Source organism: Manihot esculenta, chromosome 8 (genome assembly GCF_001659605.2).
Source record: "Manihot esculenta cultivar AM560-2 chromosome 8, M.esculenta_v8, whole genome shotgun sequence".
In the NCBI taxonomy this organism is placed as follows: Eukaryota; Viridiplantae; Streptophyta; class Magnoliopsida; order Malpighiales; family Euphorbiaceae; genus Manihot; species Manihot esculenta.
This window is the reverse complement of record NC_035168.2, coordinates 31,829,061-31,842,133: the sequence shown is the minus strand read 5'-3', so window position 1 is coordinate 31,842,133 and position 13,073 is coordinate 31,829,061. Positions and strand designations below refer to the sequence as shown.

The window sequence follows — 13,073 nt, the reverse complement described above, 5'->3', positions numbered from 1 at the left end:
TTTACTCTTCTTGACTTCTCTGTCTAACCCGTACCTGCAAACCTGGGGAATTTGGGAGAGGGGTGAGCTACTAGAGCCCAGTGAGCAGAATAGTAAAGCATTTAAAACATATGATAACATGAAATGCATCACATCACAACTAATCATATCAAGGATGAACTTGTCACCACTTAACCCTCTACGTTTTCCAATCATGCCAGGGGCGTAGTGCAGGCCACACCTGGTCTTTCTCTTATACATAACATAACATAACATACATAATCCATAGTGCTGGGGGCGTAGTGCAGGCCACATCCGGTCTTTCTCTTACATAGTGCCAGGGGCGTAGTGCAGGCCACATCTGGACTTCCATATCATATCATCATGTCATAACATATGAGGGCTAATGGATCATTCAACATTCATCCACATCAACAACATATTATGCAATGCAACATATTCGTGATTTCTAATGCATACAACCTAAAATATCACATGGCATCCGTGATGCATGAACATGCTCAAAACTAATTTATTTATTTAAAAGCATAAGAGTCATTCCACTCACCTCTGGCTAGCTCTGACACTGACTGAAGCAGTTGACTCACTGCTGAGGTCCTCGGTTCCTCGGGTCCAAACCTACACAGGTGGACTCAAATGAGGGACCAAACATACAAAAACATAACTCTAATATACTCCCCAAAAACCCCCTAAAACATCATGAAACATCCATGCAAAACATGCAAAGAAAGGCTGGACAGGGCACTTTCGGCGGAAGGTTCGGCGGCCGAAAGTCCCAGACAGATCCGAAAGTCAGGCACTTTCGGCGGCACCTTCGGCGGCCGAAAGTCCTAGACAGATCCGAAAGTCCTCTTTCGGGGGCAAGCTTCGGCAGCCGAATGCTGCCTCCACAAGAGGGTTCGGCGGCCGAAACTCCCTTCGGCTGCCGAACCTGGTTTCTCCCAAATTGGCAGAAACTTGGTTCAAACGAACCTCCTGCCTCCCAAAACCTCAAATCATGCATAAACTTGCTCTAAAACATGCCTACTTATCATACATCACACCTAGGGGTCTCAAACTATCATATACCCCATCTACAACACTTCAAACACACAAAATCAACATACATTGCTCAAAATCATCATCAAAACCCATAAACTCAACTTATATCCTAACATGCATTCTAACCCATAGATCTTGCATAAAACTCACTTAAAACATAATATAAGCTAGAGATCGACTCTTACCTCTTGAAGATCGAGAGTAGAGGCGACCAAACTTGGGGTTGGGAGAGATTTGAGTTCTTGAACCTCAAAACTCCAAAACTTTGCTCAAAAGCTCAAATCTTCAAAACAAAGTTAAAACAAGTGAAAAACTTGAAAGATCTAGAGGAAAAACATCAAAGATCGGTGAGGGGCGGCGGAGAGCTCACCTTGGCCGAAAATGGGGAAAAACTCGCCCGTTTTCGGCTAAGGGACCCTTTTATAGTGGCTGGCCAGGCCACGTTCGGGGGCCGAAAGTGCCTCCGCATGCATGCCATGTTCGGCGGCCGAACTTTGAGTTTCAGCGGCCGAACCTGAGCTTTCCTCCAAGGTTGTTTTTATTCAAAAACTCATTTCCTTCTTACTTAAAATCATCAAAAACATTAAAACATTTCATGAAAATATGGTTTTACCCATCTAGAGGTTTCCGACATCAGAGATTCCACCGGACGGTAGGAATTCCGATACCGGAGTCTAGCCGGGTATTACAAGCACACACATTCTCAGCAAATCTTCTATGGTCTGGATGGTCCTCTCTGACTGTCCGTCTGTCTGTGGATGGAAGGCAGTGCTGAAATCCAATCTAGTACCCATGGCATTCTGCAGACTCCGCCAAAACCTGGAGGTGAACTGGGGTCCTCTATCTGACACTATAGAAACAGAAACCCCATGCAGTCTGACTACCTCTTCAACATACACCTGCGCCAACTTGTCCACAGAATAGCCACTCCTGACAGGGATGAAGTGAGCAGATTTGGTGAGTCTGTCCACAATCACCCATATGGAGTCCAATCTGTTGGACGTCGCCGGTAACCCCACTACAAAGTCCATAGCTATATTCTCCCATTTCCATTATGGAATAGGTAGCGGGTTAAGCATTCCAGCCGGCTTCTGATGTTCCAGCTTCACCCTCTGACACACTTCGCAAGCTGACACAAACTGTGCCACTTCCCTCTTCATAGCTGGCCACCAATAAACCTTTTTCAGATCCTGATACATCTTGGTGGCTCCGGGGTGAACGCTGTATCTTGCATTATGAGCCTCTCTCAAAATGTCTCCTTTTAACCCTATTTCATCTGGTACACACAAACGACTCCCATAGCGGAGGATCCCCTTATTGTCAAATCTGAACTCACTGTCCTTGCCTAACTGAACAGTCCTGGCAATCTTCACTAACTCTGGGTCCTCATGCTGTTTCTGAGCCACCTGCTCCAGAAACACGGGTGTTACTTTCATCTGAGCAACCAAGGCACCTGTACCAGACAACTCCAACTGTAGACCTTCCTCAATGAGCTTGTAAAACTCCTTCACCACTGGTCTCCTCTCCGCCGTGATGTGGGATTGACTGCCTAGTGACTTCCGGCTTAGGGCGTCTGCCACGACATTCGCCTTACCCGGGTGATACTGAATCTTGCAATCATAGTCACTCAGCAGCTCTACCCATCTCCTCTGTCTCAAATTCAAATCTCTTTGACTCAGGATGTACTGCAGGCTTTTATGATCTGTGAAGATCTCACATTTTACCCCATAGAGGTAGTGCCTCCACATCTTGAGTGCAAAGATTACTGCTGCCATCTCAAGGTCATGTGTGGGGTAATTCAACTCATGCTTCTTTAGCTGCCTCGAAGCATAAGCAATCACCCTCTCATTCTGCATCAGTACACAACCCAGTCCCACACGGGACGCATCACAGAAGACTGTAAAGTCCTCATCACTAGATGGCAGAGCTAAAACTGGTGCTGAAGTCAACCTCTTCTTAAGCTCTTCAAAACTCTCTTCGCACTGGTCGGTCCACACAAACTTCTGATTCTTCCTGGTTAGCCTGGTCAGAGGAGTTGCTATTTTCGAGAAGTCCTGAACGAACCTCCCGTAGTAACCTGCCAAACCCAAGAAACTCCTGATCTCCGTCACTGAAGTGGGTCTAGGCCAGTTAGCCACAGTTTTTGTCTTCTTGGGGTCCACCTCTATCCCATTCTCTGACACTACATGCCCCAAGAACGAAATGCTCCTCAGCCAGAACTCACACTTGGAGAACTTGGCATGCTCCTCTGCATTCCTGGAATATACTAAGATATCATCTATGAAGACAATAACAAAGTGATCCAGGTATTGACTAAACACTCTATTCATGAGATCCATGAATGCTGCAGGGGCGTTGGTTAACCCGAACGGCATTACAAGGAACTCAAAATGCCCATATCTGGTCCTGAAAGCTGTCTTTGGCACATCCTCATCTCTGATCCTCAGCTGGTGGTACCCAGATCTCAGATCTATTTTGGAGAAACAACCCGCTCCTGCTAGCTGGTCGAATAGATCGTCGATCCTTGGCAAAGGGTACTTGTTCTTGGTAGTGACTTTGTTCAACTGCCTGTAGTCGATACAAAGCCTAAGGGATCCATCCTTCTTTCTCACAAACAAAACTGGAGCACCCCAGGGTGAGGTACTCGGTCGGATGAAGCCCTTGTCTACCAACTCCTGTAACTGCTCCTTCAACTCTTTCAATTCTGCTGGCGCCATCCTGTAGGGAGGGATAGAGATCGGTCGGGTTCCAGGCATTAGTTCTATCTCGAACTCTATCTCCCTAGCAGGTGGTAAACCTGGCAGCTCGTTTGGGAACACATCTAAGAACTCCCTAACCACTGGCACCGAGGCGGGCTCTCTGACCTGACTGCTAAGCTCTCTCACATGAGCCAAATACCCCTGACATCCCCTCCTGAGCAACCTACGAGCCTGAAGAGCTGATATCAGACCTCTAGGTGTACCCCTCCTGTCTCCTCTGAAGACAACCTCAGACCCATCCTGACCTCTGAACCTGACTACCTTGTCCCTGCAGTCCAAGGTAGCACCATGGGTAGATAACCAGTCCATCCCTAGAATGACGTCAAAATTTGTCGAATCTAGAACCACTAGGTCGGCGGACAAGCATCTTCCCTCAATAAACACAGGACTACACTGGCAGACTGACTCTGCCACTGATGGGTCACACTTGGGTCCACTGACCCAGAGAGGACACTCTAACCCAGAAGTCATCAGACCTAACCTCCCCACGGCTCTCGGAGCAATAAAAGAATGAGATGCACCAGGGTCCATCAAGGCATAAACATCTGAACAACCAATGACTAAGTTACCTGCCACCACGGTGTTAGATGCATCTGCCTCCTGCTGTGTCATTGTGAAGATCCGTGCTGGAGCTGATGGACCTTCACCTCTGAAACCCGCTAAAGAAGAGGCTGCTCCTCTCCCTCTGCCTCTGCCACTGGCCTGAGTCATGGCTGGAGCTGCTGGCTGCGCTACACTGCCTGAGGCTGTCTGCTGGGACTGAGCCATCGGGACTGCTCTTGGACATTCTCGAGCCATATGCCCCTCCTGACCACATCTGAAACAGGCGTTCGTCCCAAACCGACATACTCCCCTGTGTGGCTTACCACACTTCGCACAAACTGCGTTATCCGCACCAGAGCTTGAGCCACTCCCAAATCCCAGACTGGACTTGACTTTACTCCAGAACTTATTCTTCTTACCCTTGGGTTTACCCCATCTCTTACTGCCTGAAGCTGCTGCACTCAGGGTAGAAGGATCTAATCTTCCCCCACCCGGAGTTTTAGAACCAGAAGGCTGTGCCATTGTCTGCTTAACTGTCCCCTGAATGATGGCACTGGCCTCCATTTTCCTAGCCATATCTACTATGGCATGGAAGCTCTCCCTGTCCACGGACTGAATCAAGGAGGAATACCTGGAATGAAGCTTCATGACATACCTCCTTGACTTCTTCGAATCTGTATCCAGACTCTGCCCAGCAAAAGGCAACAGCTCCAAGAATCTGTCGGTGTACTCCTCTACACTCATTTCATCCGTCTGTCTCAACTGTTCAAACTCTATCATCTTCAATTCCCTTGAACTATCGGGAAAAGCCCAACCTACAAACTCGTTTGCAAACTCTTCCCAGGACATGCTGTCCACTCTCGGGTTCACATAATTCTTGAACCACTCTCGTGCCTTCTTGCACTTAAGTGTGAACCCAGCCATCTGAATGGCTCTACTGTCATCAGCCCCTAACTCCTCTGTAATAGTCTTGACCCTCTCAAGATACACAAACGGGTCATCTCCTGACTCAAACTGGGGAGCACCCAGCTTCATGTATTCAGTCATCTTGACCTTGCTCCCACTGGCTGAGCTAGGTCTAGAAGGTTGAGCAACTGGGGCTGTTGGTTCTGTAGGTGGTGGAGGTGGTGCAACATTTTCTGAGGTAGGGTTTGCTGGATTTGGAGAGTAAGGTGGGGGTGGATACATTGGGTATTGTGAATATGGTGGGTAGTATGGTGGGTATGGCATCTGTGTGGGATAAGGGGTGAAGCTAGGGTGTATGTTGTGAGAAGTGTGGGTAGTGAGGTGGCTGAACAAATCCCGAGGCCTGAGTGCCTCCTTGGGATTCTCCCATACCTTCCTCCGACATGCTAACTCCCAAACTGCCATCCCTCCTCTGCTCTACATCCATCTGGTCCCCCACTTCCTCTGACATTCCGCCCTGAACTGTTCCTCTAACTGATCTGCTCCTGCCCAGATCCAAAGACCTTCTAGGGTCTCTTGCTGCTCTATCTCGGTTAGACCTACTAGACATTGCCCTAGGCAATGCTGGAGGACGGGCGCTCATGCCCTCATCCTCAGGTGGTACTCCAGTCAATCTTGCTGATCGACGAGTTCCTCTCATCCTGTTTTCTGAAAAACTGTGCACATCACATAAATATTAGCATCATATGGTTCATGTGGGCACACATGAACCCTCATCACATACATCACATATCATAGCATATCATTAATGCACATGCATGTTATCATGGCATTTCACATCATCATGTAAGACAGGACTCCACATCCTATCCTAGTGGACATGATCTTTCCTATTGTGCTTGACCTTCTATAACCTCTATGAGCCCGACACTCTAGGTCCGACCATATGAACCTAGGGCTCTGATACCATTCTGTAACGACCCGAAAAATCGGACCGCTACCGGCGCTAGGATCCGGGTCGACTTAAGGCCGCCGGGACCCGTAGCAAGCCTAACATGCATCCTGTGAACCTGCTTAATCCCATACATGATCAACAACATACATAAAAATTAAAACTTTTCTTCCATTCATATGCCAACTCAACCTGTGCATGTACTATAACATAACTCATAAACATCGATCCCTCTGTGGGATCTCATCAGTGCCCCCAAATGGGTGCCATAACATATGTCGAGTTGGTTTGCATAAACATCATAAAAAAAACCAAGATCATGTATTAAAAGGGATAACAACATCTATGGTCAAGCACACCTCTAATCATCCATAAACATCATTACATAACTATACTGTACTTAAGACATTACATTACAATTTGATCATGTCCATTACTAACTATTACATAAACATGACTTCTTTACTCTATCCGGACTCCTGCTCTATCCTGTACCTGCAAGCTTGGGGGTAAAGGGAAAGGGGTGAGCTAAAAGCCCAGTGAGTAGGACTATAAAACATATTAACACTATGCTCAAATGAAATGCATCATAACACAGACAATTCACGTAAGGGTTGGGTGAACTTGTCACCAATTAGTCCAAGCTAACATTGTGCCAGGCCGTAGCATGGGGTCCTGGTCTTCCTGTCATAACATACATTACTTACCATTGCCCCAGGGCCTCCTCTGGGCTCCTGGTCTTCGAGTCCCATAACCGTGCCAGGCCGTAGAATGGGGTCCTGGTCTTTCCTTACATTGTGCCAGGCCGTAGAATGGGTTCCTGGTCTTCCTGTCATGGACTAATTGGGTCATCCAACATTCACCCACATCAACAACAATCGATGCAATGCAGCATATTCGTGAAACTAATGCAATCATCCTATTGCATAATCATGATGCATGAAACATGATAAAACATTTAATTTAAAAGATTAAGTTTAGTTCCACTCACCTCTGGCAGACTCTGACAACACCGAAGCAGCTGAACTTACTGCTGGGGTCCTCGGGTCCGAACCTACACAGGTGGACTCAAATGAGGGACCAAACATACCTGAACATAACTATAAACTACTCCCCAAAAACCCCCTAAAACATCATGAAACAACCATAGGAAAACATGCAAGGAAGGCCTGGACAGGGCACTTTCGGCGGCAGGTTCGGCGGCCGAAAGTCCCTCCAGAGCCGAAAGTCAGGCAGGTTCGGCGGCACCTTCGGCGGCCGAAACTCCCAGACAGAGACGAAACTCATGCATGTTCGGCGGCACCTTCGGCGGCCGAAACTGCCAGACAGAGACGAAAGTCTCCCTTTCGGGGGCAAGCTTCGGCAGCCGAAAGGCTGCCTCCCCAGCCATGTTCGGCGGCCGAAAGTCCTTCGGCTGCCGAACCTGGTTTCTGCCAAAGGACAGAAACTTGGCTCCCAATGCACATTTTGCCTCCAAACCTTTCCAACATGCATCAAACCTATTCTACAACACACAAACACAAGCATATATGTTCCTAGGGGCCTCAAACCATCATAAACCCCATCTACAATACATCAAGCAACTCACATTGTTCAAGAACACACATTAATACCTATAAGCATAACCATAACCTAAACATGCATTTTAACCCATAGATCTACTTAAAACTTGCTTAAAACATGCAATGAGCTTAAGATCGGCTCTTACCTCTTGAAGATCAAGAGAGAGACGACCTAAACTCGAAGTTGGGAGAGATTGGGTTCTTGAACCTCCAAGCTCCAAAACTTTGCTCAAATGCTCAAATCTTCAAAACAAAGTTAAAACAAATGAAAAACTTGAAAGATCTAGAGGAAAGACGTCAAAGATGGGTGAGGGGCGGCGAAGACTCACCTTGGCCGAAAATGGGGGAAAAAGTTCGCCCGTTTTCGGCTAAGGGACCCTTTTATAGTGGCTGGCCAGACCACGTTCGGGGGCCGAATGTGCCTCCGCATGCATGCCATGTTCGGCGGCCGAACTTGAGGTTCAGCGGCCGAACCTGGACTTCCCTTACTTATGCTTTCGGGGGCCTAAAGCACACCCGCAACGCATGCATGTTCGGCGGCCGAACCTGAGTTTTCCTCCAATGCTATTTTCATGCAAAAACTCATTTTCTTTCATGCTTAAAACATAAAACACATTAAAACATTTCATAAAAACATGGTTTTACCCTACTAGAGGCTTTCGACATCCGAGATTCCACCGGACGGTAGGAATTCCGATACCGGAGTCTAGCCGGGTATTACAGAGCACTGCAGGACGCACTGCATGTCCCTACTGTATGAAAAACACAGATGCATTTACATTACGAAGGGGGGGTAAACAAACATGGTTTGACAGTCATCGGAAGTTCTTGCCTGACGACCACCCTTTCCGTCGAAACAAGACATCTTTTATTAAAAACAAATGTGTATCGAAGTCACCACCGCCAATTAGAACTGGGGAATACTTGCTAAAAGAAATTGAGCAAATTGGGTTGAGGCGGGTTATAGACATTGACAGTCATGAAATAAATTGTCGGCTTTCAAAGAGAACTGGTTGGCGTAAGCGGAGCATATTATGGGATTTGCCATATTGGTCTTCAAATATGATTCGCCACAATCTTGATGTCATGCATATTGAAAAGAATGTATTTGAAAATATTTTTAATACAGTTATGAATGTGGAGGGGAAGACAAAAGACAATATAAAATCAAGGGAAGATTTAAATGAAATATGTAGGAGACCAGAATTGAAGAAAGATCCAATTAGCAGGAAATATCCAAAAGCATGTTATTGTTTGGATAACCAATCGAAGATGATACTGTGTGATTGGCTTAAAACACTCAAATTCCTTGACGGATTTGTTTCCAATCTAGGGAGATGTGTTGATAGTCGGAAGCTTAGACTTTTTGGTATGAAAAGCCACGACTGTCATGTTTTCATGCAACGAATTCTTCCTATAGCTCTCAGAGAGTTCTTACCAAATAATGTTTGGCAACCAATAACAGAGCTTAGCAATTTCTTTAGAGAACTCACCTCAACTACACTTACTAATGGGGACATGCAACGGTTACATGAACAAATTCCTGTGATCCTTTGTAAGCTTGAACGAGTTTTTTCTCCAAGTCTGTTTGATTCAATGGAATATTTACCAGTACATCTTACATATGAGGCATTAATTGCAGGACCAGTACAATATCGGTGGATGTACCCATTTGAGAGGTACACGTACTAATTATTTACTCGCACTCCTTACCATGATGAATTACTTAGTATACATATATAATTTTTGTTTCCACACACTAGGTACTTGAGAAAGTTAAAGAACAATGTTAAAAATAAAGCAAGGGTTGAAGGTTCAATATGCAATGCTTACTTGGTAGAAGAAGCAAGTGCATTTTCTGCTCACTACTTTGAAGCACATGTAATGACCAGACATCGAAAGGTTCCACGCAACTTGCATGAATTTGCCTCTGATGATGACATACCGAGTAAATTAAGCATATTCAAATGCACAGGTAGAACTATCGGAAAAGGAAAATCCAGATATATGACTGAAGATGAAATCCAAGCCGCTCAAACATATATTCTATTAAATTGTCCAGAGGTGAAAACATATATTGAGTAAGTATTGGTAGTTATACTAATAGTCTAATACCTCTTATATTGTACATTATTGTTAAACATTACTTGTTTCTTTGTATGTATAGCATTTATGTGGAGCGAGTAAAGTCGACACAACCAAATATCACAGATGCAGCTGTTGATGAAAAACTAGAGAGAGACTTTGACAAATGGTTTTACAAGTATGCCCATGAATCGCCAAACAATGTACAAAATCAGCTTATACAAGATGTGGCAAAGGGACCACTCAGAAGTGTCACCACTTTTAATGGGTATTGTGTTAATAGATGTAAATTCAACACAATCAATGGAAATTCAAGTAGTAACTCAATGAATTTTGGTGTATGTATAAAAAGGAGTAATTACAGTTCTGAAGAAAGTGACTACTATGGACAGTTGGTCGAGGTGTTGCGATTGGAGTATCCAGGGCTATCAATTAAGCGGACTGTACTTTTCAAATGTGACTGGTTTGATCCAACACCAAATACGGGCACCAAGGTGCATAGACAGTATAGAATTGTTGATATTAACAATAAGCGTAGATACAGTAAGTACGAGCCATTTGTATTGGCCTCTCAGGCAACACAAGTCGTTTATGCTTCATACCCGAGCAAGCATCGTGACAAAAATGATTGGTGGGCTGTGATGAAAGTTAAAGGTAGACCCGTTGTTGAAGTATCTCAAACGTCTTCAAAGACATATGAACCTTTTCAAGAAGATGACATAGATTATGCTGAAGTAAATATCGATGATATTAATCAACAACACTGCCTGAATGATCCTAGCGGAGGAATGACTGAGATTCATGATGACGTTTCGACAGAGGAAGACGAATTCCTTAGTGACCCTGATTCTGATGCAGATGCAGATGCAGATGGTGATAATGAGTACAATTCATATGAATCAGACTAAATTCATCTATATACTAAAGAAGTTTGCAGTTGTATATTTCATTTATTACTCAGTGAGTAACTTAATACATTTGAAAATATTTAATATAATGTTTATGAACTTTATATTATTTTTGACAATGACATTTTTTGTTTGTTCACAGATGAGGGGACGTGGAAGAATTAACAAGCCCAAAGGACCGGTTCAACTTCCTGCAAGTGCAAGTCAAGAGGACGCGAATACAGATGACGGACAAGAGCATGAGGCGCATATACCACGGGCACCGACGAGACTTGGGGATACAGAACTTCAGATATGGGTACCACTTGCATCCAGTGTACAGCCATCTCATAGAGATCGATCATATACACCAGTTCCACCATCTGGCGATGCACAGCTTCCCCGTCCCCTTCCACCACCTCACCGGCACAGTTCACATCCTCACCACCCTACTGCAGCTCCACGACCAGCGGTATCACATACACATTCACCTCATTCTGCATCCCCTTCTGGTACTGCATCCGCTAGAGGGACAGGATCTGCATCAGCATCTACTCCATCATCTGCTCCTGCATTTGCTCCAGCATCAGCTGCATCGACCGCTGCTGTAGGCGGAACACAGTCATTCCGACAGACTATTTCACTCATTAACAACAAGTAATAATTAATTGTTTATTAATTTACATTATTTTAAATGTTACCATTTACTTACTCAAAATTATCTTGTTCATGTAGTTTGCATCTGTCGGAGATGTGCAGCCGCAGGATAACTCTGATAGTGAAAGAAAGATTGGTCGAGGAAGGCCACTGTTGGAAGACTGTGCCCAATGAAACCAAGGAGTTTTATTGGCAGGAATTTAAGGTGAAGCATAATTATTTTAGCAGTTTATCATCTATTTATGAACTGTTTAATTACTATCTACTCATAAAATGTAATCTTTTTGCAGAAATACTTCCTATGGGACCAAGCAATTGACAGTTTGGTAAAAATTGCCTGGCAGAAAAAGGCAGCTGAGCGATACAGGGGTTTAATGTGGGAAATCCGGAAAGGAAAGGTGAAGAATCTTGCAACCCCTGATTCTGTTTTGAAGAAGTGGCAGGAAACTTGGAACACTTCTGAATACAAAGAGAAGTGTGAGAAGTTTTCTGCCAATAGGTGCAGTGAGGCTGGAGGTTCAGGATCTGGCATTTTCAGGCACGCATGCGGTTCTGTTTCACAGTACACCCACTAGCGGAGGATGGTATTTGTTAAAACTTTTATTTTATAATTATCTTCTTATAAATATTTTGGTTCGATGACAAATGCTACAATTCTTATAATTGGTAACAGAGGGAAAGACTAGGCAGAGAACCACATCCTCATGAGCTTTTTGAGACCACACATAAGAGAAAGGGGACGGAGGAGTTTGTTGATGCGAGATCAAAAGCTATTTATGTAAGTTCATCTTAAATGTAGTTATTAACAATTTTGATTGACTTAAATTGTTTTACTTATATGTTACTTTAAATTTATAATGCATGATAAATACGTACAACTGAAGGAGGCTGCTACACATCAACAGGAGGGAAGCAATGAGCCGACGCCATTAAATGAGACCCAACTGTACTAAGAAGCGGTTGGCAGACAGAAAAAGAGTCGAGTTTATGGGTTAGAGTCCCAGGCCTCAGCATATTTTCATGAGCCATCTCATTGTTCTGCATCATACACGTCTGCACCTCCAGTGGATCCTCCTACAATTGAAACAATGAACAAGATGCAGAATAAAATTGATCGGCTAGAGACAGAGAATAGTCGAATTACCACAAGGCTGGACGAGTTGCAGACGTTTATGCATAGGATGATGGCACAACAGGGTATTGGGACATCCACTCAGACATCTGGTCCTACGGCACCTCCAGCTCCGTCTCCACAGCAGCGGCCTGATGATGCTCCTGTCATTGGTGATCATCATACAGATAGTGATGATGATACAGATGATGAGCTAGCTAGTTTAGTTTAGTATGTATATTTTGTTATGACCAGTTGATAATTTTTATTTCAAAATATAATTGTAGTACAAATTCTTTACGTTTTTAATATATTTTAATGAGTAATTTAATTTTGTCCGTTTATAGTATTATTATTATATGAATATACAAATGGATGTATATGAATGTACAGGGTACAGGTACAGATGCATGTATATGAGTGTACAGGATACAGATGGATGTGGATGTATATGAATGTGGATGTGAATGTATGTACAGTTACAGCAGTAGGGGTAGGGGTGTGCAATTCTGTCATTTTTATTCACTAACGGATTAGTAACCAAACATCCGTCACTGTCATCAACGGAAA

The 13,073-nt window shown here is 44.3% G+C and overlaps 1 protein-coding gene across 1 annotated transcript; it reads left to right on the top strand.

Moving 5' to 3' along the window:
• The first annotated feature begins 10,874 nt into the window (after nucleotides 1-10,874).
• LOC110621538 lies at nucleotides 10,875-12,735 on the top strand. Its single transcript, XM_021765812.2, has 5 exons — nucleotides 10,875-11,392; nucleotides 11,471-11,597; nucleotides 11,683-11,946; nucleotides 12,066-12,170; nucleotides 12,364-12,735. Exons 1-5 carry the CDS (start codon nucleotides 10,875-10,877, stop codon nucleotides 12,733-12,735), a joined length of 1,386 nt encoding a protein of 461 aa, XP_021621504.2.
• The last annotated feature ends 338 nt before the right edge of the window (nucleotides 12,736-13,073 follow it).